Source organism: Uloborus diversus, chromosome 8 (genome assembly GCF_026930045.1).
Source record: "Uloborus diversus isolate 005 chromosome 8, Udiv.v.3.1, whole genome shotgun sequence".
Lineage (NCBI taxonomy): Eukaryota > Metazoa > Arthropoda > Arachnida > Araneae > Uloboridae > Uloborus > Uloborus diversus.
The window spans coordinates 147,176,673-147,192,463 of record NC_072738.1 but is presented as its reverse complement, the minus strand read 5'-3'; the positions used below and the strand labels follow the sequence as shown (position 1 = coordinate 147,192,463).

At 35.2% G+C, this 15,791-nt stretch overlaps 1 protein-coding gene across 1 annotated transcript in view; it reads right to left on the bottom strand.

Moving 5' to 3' along the window:
* LOC129227254 (equilibrative nucleoside transporter 1-like) overlaps positions 1 to 15,791 on the bottom strand; it is a 99,144-nt gene that overhangs the window by 44,759 nt on the left and 38,594 nt on the right. The window contains exon 4 of the mRNA XM_054861772.1: positions 13,637 to 13,791. Within this exon, the coding sequence (XP_054717747.1) occupies positions 13,637 to 13,791 (155 nt within the window). The remainder of the gene's footprint in view (positions 1 to 13,636; positions 13,792 to 15,791) is intronic.

The window sequence follows — 15,791 nt, the reverse complement described above, 5'->3', positions numbered from 1 at the left end:
CTTGAGCAATCGCTAATACTCTTCGTCTAAGTAAATTAGAAATGGTAGATGGCGGGATTCATGCAGTTGAAATGAAAAACTTTAAAAAGCCCCCCCCCCCCTTTGATTTTTCCGTACAAAAGGCCTGCTGCAACGTATAGTGCAAGTAACCTCATAACAGCTGTATTATCTACGCATTTAATAACACAAATATACTACTTTGAAACACTGTATTTTGATTGTTATTTTTACTCGCTTGAAAATCGCCCGTCATAGTATGTCGGGTGAAATTGGTTTGTACATTTGTACGAAGCCATTGCCTATTTGGTAATATTTTGATAAAAAATTTCACTAAAGGGTTGAAATTTCAACCCTAACTTCAGTAACCCTAAAACGCAGACGATAGCGTTAAACTGCTGACCACTTTTCTGTTTCTTCACTCCCCTGAAATGGTACAGTCTTATCAGTGAAACATTTAAGTTACCGAATCCAGTTCAGCCTTGTCAAAATAAAGCATTTCCCTGCATGTCAAACATTACCAAAACACATCAAATTATCACGCCGTGGTGCGAGTTCCATTGTTGGTGACGTCAGCGTTACTCGATCATTAGCTATTATATATATGAGGACGCTGAATGTCGAACTTGTACATATAAGTTTTTTCCCCCTCGATTACCAATCATTTATTATTGAAGAACAATTCTCACATAGACTTTTTTTTTTTTTTTTTTTTTGAAGAAAGAACGCAGTAGAAATATTTCCAACGGTCACATCGTGCGGTATTTTTTCCTCTAACACGTGTGCGATGAAAGGTCCGAAGGAAACGAACCGAATTAAAGAGCTTACATAATTTGAGAGAGAGTTGAAAACTTGTCCTTTGAGCTAACAATGCATTGTCCGGCAGCTATCGTCGTGCAGTTGTAATACAGACACGACTATGATAAAGAGTACTGTAAATCAGCTCTAAAAATGCATTATAAAAACAACGAAAAATTATTCTATCCAACGGATTGCTTTATATGGCTTTGTTTGAGTTGAAACAATGAGAAGTTTTTGCATTCAAAAGCAAGGTGAGGCAGTTTAAAGAAACTACTTCTTTTCAACATGGAACATTATATTGGAGTGAAAACGACCCATGTTCCTAATGTCTGTTTCATTGCTTTTAAATGAGAATAAATGAATAAAGTTTATACTCAAAACGAAACACTGTTATCATCTCAAAATAATGCGTTGTTATTTCATACTATTAAAAGCCCATCATTTTTTAACACGCTTTTATTAGCTTCACCTGTATGTATGTATGTATGTATGTATGCATCTTGTAACGGAATCTTGCAGCTCAAATTTCGTCCACTTCCTGCGATCAGATTCTCTTGAAATTTGGCACGTGACCTCAGACCCGATGACATTGCAATATTCTATAATCAAATTAATTAACTCTTTTAATTCTTAGTTTCCTCAAATTTTAATCAATATTTTGGCATTAATCCAACAATGTGAAAAAGGAAAAATTAAAAAAAAAAAAATACATTAAAAAATGCTCGCAAAAATTATTTAAAAATATCTACAAAAAACCTTTAATTTTTTTGCATCAGACAAAATTTGTTCCAATGTTCCAAGGTAATTAGAACATGAAATATAATTATTTTTAACTAATTTCATGCCAAAATTTAGGTGAGCCTTCAATTGGAAATTCATTGCTGATCAGACCATTGTTGAACAAAACTTTTATGCAAATGCATCTCAAATTTTCAAACTAATATAAATATGATTTCCGCAAACATACATCGATGACTCACAGTAGCTTCCCATTGGGTTTCCTTGTCTTAACTTTAAGATATTACCTTGCACTCGTTTTATAAATAATTTCGTCTATTCAACGTTTACGAAAAGAAGTAATTGCAATTTTACCTGATAATACTTCAACATAAGACTAAAAAACAGAAAAATAAAATAACAGTTTAAAAAACTAAAAAAACACGCTTTCGTAGCAAAATGAACTAAAAAGTGAAAAATAATCTTTGGATGATAGTAGTTGACCCATCACTTAATTTTAATGTAATACAAAAAAGCGTGGGGGGCTTCTTATCAGTTGTCTTACATTTCTTCCATTTGTTGTTCAAGCAAAAATGCAAATAGACAGCACCCCACGGTTTTTTGTATTACATTACAATTAAGTGATTGGTCAACTACTATCATCCAAAGATTATTTTTCACTTTTTAGTTCATTTTGCTACGAAAGCGTGTTTTTTTAGTTTTTTAAACTATTATTTTATTTTTATTTTTATACTTCTAACCGAAGAACGGCACGTGTTAACAGCGTAACATTTTTTCATGTATTGCAAGCATAAAATTTATGGAATTTGTTTTCCTTTGCCATTACGTTGTATGCTATAAGAATAGAAAAATATTAATCAAGAAAGACAGAAAAAAATCTGTCAATTGAGATACACAATACACATTATCAGAAAATTCTAAATTTAGCCTCGACGATCTGTCCACAAGTAGTTCTTCACCAAACCAGTGAAGATTTTTACTCTGAATGTGTTGCAAAATGAAAGAATTATTTTCTTAGGTGGTCCCGTTGTTGATTTCGGTATCCAATGCATGGGTCGCTTTAGATTTGACAGTGGCACTGAAGTGTGGGGCCTCCTTCATACGAAGCAACGATAATAATAATAATTCGAATCAACTTTCGAACGGGTGATGCGTAGGGTGGTTCAAAATTACATGTAAAAAAAAGTTTCTCCTAGATAACAGGACACCTCTCAATATTTTTAGACTTGTGGATAGTAATATACTGGAAGAGTTTTAGCTTCCTGTTTCAACTGAAAGAGGGTGCTCAACCCCCTCCCCCAAACTTCATAAATATGAAAAGGGGGGTTAAAAATACTTTGAACTGAACAAACAATGCTACATATTATAATATACACTAGTAATATGAAAAAACATTGCAATAAAAAAAACTGTTTACAAAAAAAAGAAAACAGCTGAGGAAATTAAATGTTCCTAAATTTTCGGCACTTTCTATGTTACAGCAAATGTTAAATTAAGGGGTCATTGAGCACCCTCTTAAAATTTGGGTAAGAAGCTAAACCTTATACAGCATAATACTATTAGTAAGTATAAAAAAATAGGGGGGGGGGGGGGTCTTGGACTCTAGCTGAAAAAAAGTTTTTTTGAACCACTCTAGGATGTGGTTATTAGAAAGTGTAACCAAACGGAAAAATGAAGAAATCGCCGGTCATCTTTCGCACGACGTCAAATGTGCTTGGTGAGCCCTGTGCGGCCCCCCTAAAAATTTCTATGGCACATTCTGCGCCATAACCCCCTTAGGTAGGCTCCCCTGGATCAGCGCCAAGATCAGCAGCCAGATCAAAACACACCCGCCGTTACGTTAGGTATTTTGTTTACTGTTCTTACTTACACAACTAGCCAAAAATATGGCAAGTTTGAGAAGTCGATAATAAGATTAGTCACTAAAAATTGAATGTTTGAAATTAAACTGATTTTTTTTAGCAGTCACATTGCTTATTGTTCTCATTTGACTGTTTTGAATTCCTATGATTTTATCCCCCCCCCCCCCCGCCTCCCTCTGCAGCACCACCGTCGGCCGGCCTCGCGATGCTGCTTCTCTAGCGAAAACAGTCTCCAGGTTGCCTTCATATCCTACACAGACACGCATACACACACCTACACACACATACATTCATACATACATACACACATACACACACATACCTACACACACACACTCCTACATACACCTACACACACCCACACACTCATACACCTACACACACAGACACAAATACACATACACATACACACACTCATGCCTGCACACAGACACAAACACACACGCCTACATACACAAACACACTCGTGATTGCGAAAAACATAATTTGAATTCCAGATGTCAAAATTCAAATTATTATTATTTTTTTAAATACAAATGTAGAAAGAAAGTTTACGGAAACAATAAGTGAAGTTTGTCACCATGAAATAATGAAAGAAGTATTCCAAAACCTTGTGGATCTCTTGCCTAAATAAGCTGCCACTGTAAACAAACGAGAGATAGTCCGGTCAATTTAGACAATTGAAATAACAAAAATTCCGGGAAAGCTAAATTTTTGTAGAGACCTTGGGTTTACTATTACAAATAAGGTGCCAAAAGTCCCCATCGATCCCATGTGCGCTAAAAAAGTTATTCGGGGTCAAAGGTCAAAATTTTAGGTTTTTTTGGTTTTTCTCAAAAACGGTAAGTTTTATCGAAAAGTACCGCAGATCAAAGTTGTAGATCTCAAAATTCTCTATAAAAATGGTCCTTATGATTTTTTTCTCCAAGACCAAACCTTCCCAGATATTGCGTACTCTCAAAAGACAGCCAATCACTTACAGAATCCCCTCTACTCGCGTGACCTTGAATAACATCTGGCTATTCTAGTCCGTGTGGCATCGTTCACGTACCCAGAGGTGCTCAACCCACTAAGAGCAAAGGCGCACCCCCCTCGTTTTCGCGGAAATCCCCCCCAAAAGCATGCCTCCCCCAAATGAAAAATACTCCTCAAAACAATCCCCCTAAAAATTTCGATGGCGCAGTCAGGGCCATGACCCCTCCCAGGGGGGGGGGCACCCCCTGACGTACCTGCTTCTTTTAGAGTTAAACGTGCAGTTCGAGTGAATAAACGTATTATTACAAGCGTCTACTGTTTGTGCTGATCAATATTTAAGAAAAATGTAACAATTCCGCTTTATTTGCAATAAATTTTTGACTGAAGGTGAAACTGTTGTGCTGGGCAGTTGTGGAATGCCAAACGTTAATCGATGCAAGTCTCGGGAGAAGTTATAAGAATGCTGATTATTTAAGAAGTCAAAAGTCAGTTACAATTCGCGTGAATTGCAGAAAATCATACACCCAGAAAAATTCAATTTCTGCAGCAACGTGAGGATAAAGAGGCTAGTACTTCAAAAGTAAGTCCTCCTCGTACTGTAGCGCGATTAAGTGAATTTGAATCCAGCTTTTGTTTTTAAAAACACTGCTTATTTTGTGGCTGTAAAGCGGATGAGGAGGCTTAGAAGAAGAAAACGCAAAATAATGAAAGAAAAATTCATGAAGCAGCGACTAAATCATACTCAAAATTAAAAAGTGCAAGAGCAGCTTTTGACACACCTCAGAGCGACCTTTAGCTAATTTTAAAAGGGATTCTTTGAATGTAAGTGTGGAAACTTTATAAATTTTTCTGCGATAATTCTGCGTTTTGTTCTTCTCAGCCTCTTCATCCGCTTCCTCGCCATAAAATAAGCAGTGTTTTTTACAACAAAAGCTAGATTCAGATTCACTTAATCCCGCTCTTGTTCGAGGTGGACTTACTTTTGAAGTACTGGCCATGCTCATTAGGGTGGATTGAAAAAAATCAAAATCTGATAAACGCTAAGTAATAGCCCGGAAAAGTTGCCTTTTGTAGAGATATTTGTTTCAACAAAGAGATTTCGACCGCAAAAAATATCTTGAGGTGTCGCTCGCGCCTCGAAGTTGACCATAAATGCATTAAAACTGGAAAAAGTAATAATAATTTCATCAAATATTAAAATTTGAGAAATTTGATGTTATCGCTCTTAAGAGCAAGATTTTTGTGTAGATTACACATTGCATAAGATCATTTTAATAATAAACTGTATTTTAAAGTTCTACACATGCGTTGAGTCTTGAATTTGACCAATATAGTCAGGATTAAATAACATCGTGTTGCTCCGTACTTAGAGAAAAAAAATATTAGAAGTTATGATTTGTAAAAGTTTGCTTTCATATTAATTAATTCTTATACATAGATACGAAAAAAATAAGCAATAAAAGCATTTCTTATCTAGTAAAATAAATGTTTAATTCTCCACTTACCAGATAACTTTGGCTCAAAATGTCAAATTTACCTATGATAGAGAACAAAGGTTAAGAATAAAAATTTTAAAATAATGTGGCTTGCAACAGCCCACATCAGTCACCCTTTGAAACAAAAGACGTTGCTAACGAAATTTTAATGGGTTTTGAGCCTTCAAACTGTAACCACATTGATTACAATAAAACATAAGTTTGGCATGCGAACTGAACTATTTTACTTCTCATAAATTTTCAGTCTTGATTGAAATTGTGGCTTGATGGTATTGTGGCTTAATATTTCTAGATTCTAATCTGACTGGAATAAATCCATCCCTTTTGGTTAGGCAGCAAACTGTACCTGACATTTATTTTTCTTATTTTACCTATCGTCTCACTGCATTAATATGACATGTGAGGTTTTGAGTACTTGACACTTCTTTTTCTTATTTTACCTATCGTCTCGCTGCTTTAGTATGACGTGAAGTTTTGAAAACCCTACTACTCAGTAGGTACGCCACCAAGCAATTTCTTTCAAAGTTTTATCGGAAGTCCCCCTTTTTGAAAGAGGGAGCTGCCGAGCTTTACCAGTTCTGCTTATCGATGAGCTCATAGCAGTTTCTCTGCTTCAAAATTGAAATCTGGAATTATACATGTTCATTCATAATTGGAACATCATTCATAACATGTTCTGGAATCATACATGTTCAATCTTCGAACTGATCGTCGTAATTCGTCTTGAAACAAGTTCTCTGATAATGGTCATCCGCAATGCGTAGTGTTATATTTTGTAGATTCTCAAAGTAACCAGTTTGCAGAACAAAAGCTGATGTTCTAAACATAGTACGATGGCAAGTTTAAAAAATTCGATTGTATAGCGAAAATTTACAATTTCAGATTTTAACTTGAGTTCTTTGATAAGCAGAAGTGGGAAAACTCGGATCATCTTCTTAAAAAAGGAATATCAGATAAAACTTTAAAAGAAATGGTGCTTGAGGGTGTAACTACTGAATTATGATTTCCAATACCTCATGTTATACTAAAGCAGTGAGACGATGCGTAAAATTAGACAAAGAAGCGTCAAACACAGTTAGTTGTCTAACCAAGAGAGATGGATTTCTTACAGTCAGATTAGAATCTAGAAATCTTACTCACAATGTATCACTAAGGCCAAACATTGTCAGAAGGCAAGATAATAATGCGACTCGCCAGCCAAACTGTGTTTTATTGTATGAAATGTGGTTACAGTTTGAGAGCTCAAAAAACTTTTAAAAGGGGGTTGTTTTGAGGGGTATTTTTCTCAGTTTTTGGAGTTTGACTCTTGCTTCTTAGGGGGGGGGGCTCCGCGATATTGAGGGGTGCGCCCATGCCCGCAGTAGGTCCGGTCCGGTCCGGCCCCTTTGGGTACGTGAACGATGCCACACGGACTAGAATAGCAAGATGTTATTCAAGGCCATGCAAGTAGAGGGGATTCTGTAAATGACTGGCTGTCTTTTGAGAGTACGCAATATCTGGGAAGGTTTGGTCTTGGAGAAAAAAATCATAAGGACCATTTTTATAGAGAATTTTGAGATCTACAACTTTGATCTGCGGTACTTTTCGATAAAATTTACCGTTTTTGAGAAAAATCCAAAAAACCTAAAATTTTGACCTTTGACCCCCGAATAACTTTTTTAGCGCACATGGGATCGATGGGGACTTTTGGCACCTTATTTGTAATAGTAAGCCCAAGGTCCCTACAAAAATTTAGCTTTCCCCGGAATTTTTGTTATTTGATCTCTATTTTTATGTCTAAATTGACCGGGCTAAGACAGCCCACAAACATTATCTATTTCGGTTTAGTTGCACTCTTTTTTTTTCTGTTCAGACCATCTTGAAATTGTATCTATATTTCAGTTCATTTGAGGGGAGTCGAAATAGATTCCAATTTCTGATAACACTTATTTTTTTTATATTACATTTTTTAAATGAAATTAAACTATTACTTGTGGTAAATAACTTAATTATTTCTTGTCTTTAACTAATTTAACGTTTTGACGCAAAAAAGTATCAGTTGAATTGGAAAAAAAAAAAGTCTCACACTTGAAAAAAAAGTAAAACTTCTCAAATATAATACTTTTGTCCAGTAGTGCAGAGCGCAGATTACTTTCTCCGAGACCGTTGGTAATAAATGGCTATAGGATACACTTTTTTTCGTTTAAAGTTCTTTCAACCATCGTCTGCTGATAGACTGAATTTAAATTGGATAGAAAAACAATGGAACTAAATACGTTTGGAAGAATTAAACAAGAAATGTGAATCAGTGAAACAGCGAAAAGCAGTGTCTCCATTTTGTCACTCTCGATGGAAAGTTCTTCGCTGGCAACAAACTGTTTAAAGCACATTTTTTTCCATGAAAAAAATATGTGCAGTTAATTAACTAAAAAGATATGTTTTCCCCTTTTTATTACCCTCTTTCGCTTGTTGTTCGTAATTATTGCTGTTGTGATAGGGATGAGGTGGTTGGATATATGTTAACTATTATCTATCTAGTTAACTCACATAATACATTGGTTAATACAGATATTTATCGGAACCTTAAGACATGTACTTTGAGGGCAATCGTGGTAAATCTCGTTGGAAATCAGAAATTTCCTGGATTAGGATTATTGTATGGAGGGGAAAGGATAGTGGACTGAGTTATCTTTGGCGGGCTGTAATGAAAATGCCTACAGCGCCTGTGTTCGTTTCTCTTTTATATGACAAACAACATGGTGTCATCAACGTCTTCTCTCCAAAAGAAATTTATGAAAATTCGGCATCCTTTACTATTATTACCCCCCCCCCCCTTCCATTCCTTTATGTCATCCCAGTTTTCAGATCGAGAAGACTTTTAGCCAATTAGAATAATTTTGAAAATCTACACGGATTTTCTCCGAGAAGAGCAGATTTATTCGCAATTCCAGAGCGCGAATACGCTACCTTGCGGTTGATTAACAATACTAAAAAAAAAAAAAGGTAAAACACTCCATTCCACGTGATTTTCTTCGGGGGTAAATTGCAGGCTTCAGACAGTTTGTGGTGTAATGTAATTTCAGAAGAATAGAAAAGAAAGCTTCCCATAAGCACGATGAAAAATTAATGTCATTCACTACAGCGTCAAAGCAAGTTATAAGTTACGGCATTTGTTTGTTTTACCTTTTTTCACCCGCCATTAGACAGTGGCTGCAGCGCCCCCTATAGTTTATTGGAGTTACGAATTTCATAATCATTATCGAACTTTAAGCCCTCTAACGTGTGAACTTGTTTAAGTTTCCCTACATAAATCTTTATTGTCTTTACCGAACATCTTTGCAATCAGAGTCAAACACAAATTATTTTGAGGGAAGTTTTTGTTTTTTAATATTATTTTTTTCTTTAGTTTAAAAATTTATTTACAGTAATCACTCGTGATAATACTGTTCTGTTCGCTTTAAAAATTGTATAAAAGAATGAACTCCAATATTTTATTTACAAGGGTGTCCAGAAATCATTCTCCAAGTTTTTTTAGCTTGGCAGCTTTATCAAAACTAATTTCAATGAAGTTGTTTAAAAAATAAGAAACTTCCATTCATAAAATGCTTTTTTTTTAAATAAAAATCTCTATCTACTTAATGATAAATAGTTCTTACATCCGACTCTGTTTACAGTGCGAAAGAAATCCTAAATTGAAAATAATTTGGGGTCCCATTACATTATCCTCATAACATTTTTTAAATTTTAAGTAAAAGAAAACAACTCTTTGAAAGTTTCACATGCGTGCTTATTTGACAGTTCATACTTATGTTCAAATTTATCATGTCCCTTTTTTTCAATCCAAAAAATTTGAAAATTTTCAATTACTCCAAGTTTTTTTTTTTAAATTTTAGTTTTATTTATTTATTTAACTAGTGGTACCTGCACGGCTTTGCCCGCAATAGAAAAATCAAAAGGTCTTTTGGTTCGCCTGTATATTTACAAATAATGTATGGTGAATTTTCTCGCCAATTGGCTTGTACCCATGTTACGGTTCCACGTTATGATAATTTCGTAATTTACTCGTCCATCTTATGATAATTTTGTTCTTAAAATTAGAATAGAAAAAGAACCTCATCGAATTTTCGAAAAATCGCTTCAAGGTGCACACCCCCATGCTACAAACTAACTTTGTCAAATTTCATGAAAATCGGCCAAACGGTAGTCGCTATGCGCGTCACAGAGATCCTGACAGACAGAGAGACTTTCAGCTTTATTATTAGTAAAGATTAGTTATTTATTTTTGCACGCATTACAAAACCGTCTTTTGCATATGTGCACATGTAATCGCTAATTTTGGTCCCTTCGGATGTTTAGTGCATATAAATGCATAAAAATGGTAATTAAAAAAAATGCATATTACTGCGTTTTTCACAAGATTTTTCTTTACTTCTTTCTTCATGTAAGTTTTAATAAAATAATAGTTTAAAAAACTAAAAACACACGCTTTCGTAGCAAAATGAACTAAAAAGTGAAAAATAATCTTTGGATGATAGTAGTTGACCAATCACTTAATTTTAATGTAATACGAAAAAGCGTGGGGTGCTGTCTATTTGCATTTTTGCTTGGACATTAAATAGAAGAAATTCAAGACAACTGATAAGAAGCCCCCCACGCTTTTTTGTATTCCATTAAAATTAAGTGATTGGTCAACTACTATCATCCAAAGATTATTTTTCACTTTTTAGTTCATTTTGCTACGAAAGCGTGTTTTTTTAGTTTTTTTAAACTATTATTTTATTTTTCTGTTTTTTAGTCTTATGTTGGAGAATTATCAGGTAAAATTGCAATTACTTCTTTTCGTAAAAGTCTCAGTTAAGACAAGGGCATCCCGATGGGAAGCTACTGTGAGTCATCGATGTATGTTTGCGGAAATCATATTTATATTACTTTGAAAATTTGAGATGCATTTGAATAAAAGTTTTGTTCAACAATGGTCTGATCAGCAATGAATTTCCAATTGAAGGCTCACCTAAATTTTGGCATGAAATTAGTTAAAAACAATTATATTTCATGTTCTAATTACCTTGGAACATTGGAACAAATTTTGTCTGATACAGAAAAATTAAAGGTTTCTGTTGATATTTTAAAATAATTTTTGCGAGCATTTTTTAATGTATTTTTTAAAATTTTTTCCTTTTTTACATTGTTGGATTTATGCCAAAATATTGATTAAAATTGGAGGAAACTAACAATTAAAAGAGTTAATTAATTAATTTGATTATAGAATATTGCATTGTCATCGGGTTTGAGGTCGCGTGCCAAATTTCAAAAGAATCTGATCGCAGGAAGTGGGCAAAATTTGAGCTGTAAGATTCCGTTACAAGATACATACATACATACAGGTGAAGCTAATAAAAGCGTGTTAAAAAAAAAAGCTTTTTTTTTTTTTTGTGCCGGGCTCTAATCATTTTCCTAGTCTTTTTTTCCTGTAAAACTTAGAGTTATTTTTTAAATCTAATATATTTTTTATTTTATTGCATGTTATTGTCAGTTTTAAGAAATGTAAGACAATTTACTGAAAGAAAATTCGACTTCAAAGGAGCAATTCAGCGAATATTTGTTTCTGTAAATGTGCTGAGTTTCAAATAATTTACTACATGATATTCATGCTTCGTTGGGTATTTTATAAATTTAAAAGTTTCTTAAGCATTTGCAATGTAGCGGAAGACCGTCAATATGAAACTTAATAATATTTTCTCGCTTAGAGTGACTTTGTGTACACTTTAATGGTTAAGAAATAATTTTATTGCTTTTCTTTTTTTTTGTATTTTCTAATTTTTTTTCTTCTGTTTTTCATAATATTGCAGTGCTGTCAGACTTATGATCTGTTACATTTTAATGGAAACAATATAATGAACCAGTAGTGTTTTTTAAAACTCATACTGTCCCGCGGGTGGACGCATACAGGGATTTATTTTAGGAGGGGCGGGAGAGCCAAACATGAAGGTAACTTTACAAATTGATATTATAAAATTATTCAGAATTGATAATTTTGAATGGAGGGGGGGGGGTGCGTGTCCTACTCCTAAAATACGCTCTTGACCCCCTCCGAACTCTTAAAGTGCCCCGCCCCCTTTAATACGCCCTTGCCCCCTTCCCAAACTTCCAAAGTGCCCCCCCCCCCGAGAGCAAAAGGTCTGAAAGAAACACTTCCAAAGAGATCATGTATCAAGTATCAAAAGTAAAACATTTCTTAAGAATATTTAAAATAGGAATGGCATTGAAATAAAGCTAATAATAATTTTGTCGATTCCGAGTTGTCATGAAATCGTTGTTGAGGCTACTGAATGGTCCGACTGTAAATTATGATGGCAGAAAATGTCAAAACAATTATATTTCTCGTTCGTGATTGTTCATTTGCATTATTTATTTACTGACAACCACTTGTGTCAAAAGCTAATAAGTTTGTTGTAACCATAGGAGTTCGGAGTTCGAAAGTGGGAAGAAAAGGAGAAACAAATAAGTAATTAACTTACGTCAACAACTGATCTTGAATTGGGTTTACACCATTTTATCAGGTTTGGTTAAACCATTTCTAAGGGTTGCTTCATGAAATCTAACTTAACTCTGAAATTAGTGAGTGCCTCTTTTGCCATTAATTTTAACACAATAAAAGTTATCCATAACCTTGCAATATCAAAGTTAAAAGCTCACAATGCCTCAAACAACGGTTCAATTTACCGTTAACGGGTTCCCTCGTACCTACCACTACGCGAAATTTAACCTGTTGGATGGAGCCCTGCAGACAGCTCTGTCTTTTGATCCAGACCAGGAATCGAGAAACCCTCGATCCAACACTCACAGAGCAATTTATTTGGATTTGCAACATGGGATTTTGAAAGTGACTACGACAGATTTAACATACACCAATGGCCATTGGAGAACACGGAGAATCTTTAACCGGATGGCATCAAACCCGGCACCCTATAGTAACGATGAATTTTAAAACTAATTTTTAACTAGTTTTACTGCTAACTCTACAGCCCTTGAACTGCAACCATGTAACCATAACTACTCTGATTTGTAATACTTGTACTAACTCTCGAAATAAAATTTTCCAGAATATCGCAAGTTAGAGTAGTATAAGAGGCTGTCCACAAAGGATGTCACTCCCTGAGGGGGAAAGGGCTTGTGAAATTGTGACAGTTTGTGACAAGGGGGAAAGAAGAGGTGACAAGAAGTGTGACATCCACGCATTTTTTCTAAGGATGTTCATGAAAAAATAGCGTGACATGTGACAATGGGGTATGGGGAAGTGGGACACTTTGTGAAAAAAGGGCGGGAAGTGGTAAAAAAAAAGGGGGCGTGGTGGCCTGATCGGTAAGGCGTCGGACATGTGACCGGAGGGGCTCGGGGTTCGATCCTAGCCGGTCGAAGATCCACCGTCTTCATTAATGGTGATGGGGGACGTTGAATATGCTCGTGGTCACAAAGTCTTCCAAGTGAAACGATACCTTTGGGGATGCTGGAACAGGGCTCGGTTTCTGGTTTGGATCAAAAAATCAGAGCTGTCTTCAGGGTCCCATCCGACTGGTTAAGCCACAAATAGTGGTAGGTACGGGGGACCCTAGAGTGAAAAGTGGTAAAAAAAATTGAAAAAAAAAAAGTGTGACATCATTTATGGACAGCGCCTAACGAGAATAGCACTTAAATTCAATAAATAAGCATAAAATTACGAGGTCCTAGATACGACTGATGCTTGAAGAAAAAGAAATCGACGAGAAACTATCATTAAGTCAAGCTTACCTATTGCTGACGTAGGCGTTGACGAGCAGGAAGCAGACGTAAGGGACTTTGCTGGCAATAGCGAGGTAGCTAGAGAAGATGGTTTGCAAATTCGTCTTGTCTTCCGATGCAGGATCAAACGGGGCACTTGTGTTTCGAAATTTGTACATCCAGTACTATAAAGAAAAATCTGCTCGATAAAACTGATAAGCAAAGTATTTTTACATAAATACACCGCCAGCTCAGTCAAATCCAGCCGAGGACTGCAATTTCGTGCTTATTAACTCATCAGCCCGGCATAATGAGTGCTAATAAGCACGAAACTGCAGTTCTCGGCTGGAATTGACTGAGCTGGCTTCATGTATTTCTGCCTTAACCCTGTCTATATGGCGGTAACTTGCTGAATTTACCTGCCTTGCCTTCAATATTCGAGTTGAAACGAACCATTGCTTCGGTCACTCGTCTGGTCAGTGCTAATTCTGTATTAGCTACCAGTTTGTTTGGCACTCTTGGCTTCCCTAAGAGGTTTTCCACCCCCCAGGGGCGGCAAATAGGGGGGAGCGAGAGGGGGCGGTTGCACCCCCAAATTTTTCACTAAGAATAATAAAAAAAAAATGGCTAAATTCAATTTAGATAACTTAGAAAATTATTTGCTTGCATTTTAAGAACAGAAAAAACATATGGAGAATAATTGCTAGCCTTAACTAAAGAAGTAATCTCTTCATATGGGTTAAATATTTCAAAATTGTGTACTCTATGTTATGAGAGTGCATCTTCTATGAGATGTCCGTACAGTGTTTAGACTGCGCAATTTTTACGAGTAAACTCCATGTCATTTTACATTAAATTTTTATGCTCATATTATAACTTAATGTTTAGCTAATAGGTGTTCATTGATTCCTTGTACTAGAAACATTTTAGCAACTCGATGCATTATATGCTTTCTTAGAAACTCTTTGCAAAGATATGCTCTTTACCAAAAACATCCCACGTCACAAAATACATCAACAAATATATCTTGAGGCTCTTTACTCGACAATCTCTGAGTGACACGCGATGGTATACAAAAATTAAATCTATAAAAGCCCCTGGAAGAATGACTGGAAAGCGACCTTTTCAGTGATAGGAAATCTGATGTCATTTTAATATGTATGACTTCGTTTGAATTTCTGTTTACTTTATTTATACTGCGGAGCGTGTTTTGAACAATGCTACATTCTATCACAAAAATTTCAATCCGCTAACCTTAATTTTTGGATTGACATTTGAAACTCTTAGTAATTTTCGCACTAATGCATGCTTGAGCCTTTGAACAAAGTGTAAAACTTTGACAGAACTTTCCATAACAGTTTTTTAGTGTATGCCAACGAAGAAGAGGTGACAAAACCACACGAAGTTTTAGTCAAAATATTAAATCACTATTTTGAATAAAATGATCAGTTCAGTTTCTCAAGAAATTGAGACAGGATTTGATGAGATATATTTATCATTGGTGTGTTCAATATTATGTAGATCTGTTATAGAAAGCGAAAAAGAAAATATTACACTTATAAGTAAAATTTATAGCATGAGAGACGAGGAATTGTTTTGTGAATTGCGACCATACTTTTTAATGACGCTAAATAAATACTAGCCCAATTTAAAATGTTTTCTTTGTTACTTTAAAGAGCGGAATTTGAAGGAAATGTGTTTTTTAATATAACTTTCTTGCTTCCATTCTTTTTTGACTATTTCAATCAGGTCAGTCATTTTATAGTAGATAACATTTGTGTCTCAACTTCAATATTGCTTTATTGTTCTTACCATTAAAACCATTTTATTATCACTTCCTGTTAACCGATATGTATTTTATACCGTACTGAGGAAATTCATGCTTAAAAAAACCATTGAGAAGGAATACTAATGGAGGGAGCCATAGCAAATGTCTCAGTGAAATAAGCTTGGGACCCAATGTTTCCCAGGTCAGGGTGACTTGTTTGGCCGGGAAGTTGTCGCGTTTTAGCACGCAATCGCTATTTTGGCATTAAATATTTTTCAGACGACGCGACGGCGCTTATTATGAAGTCGGGGCTACAAATCAGAGCAACTCTGGCTCCAACTAATTTACTGCATAATAATAAATAAATAAATAAATAACTGATACAAATACAGGCCTATCATTCAAACACCCTCTCCA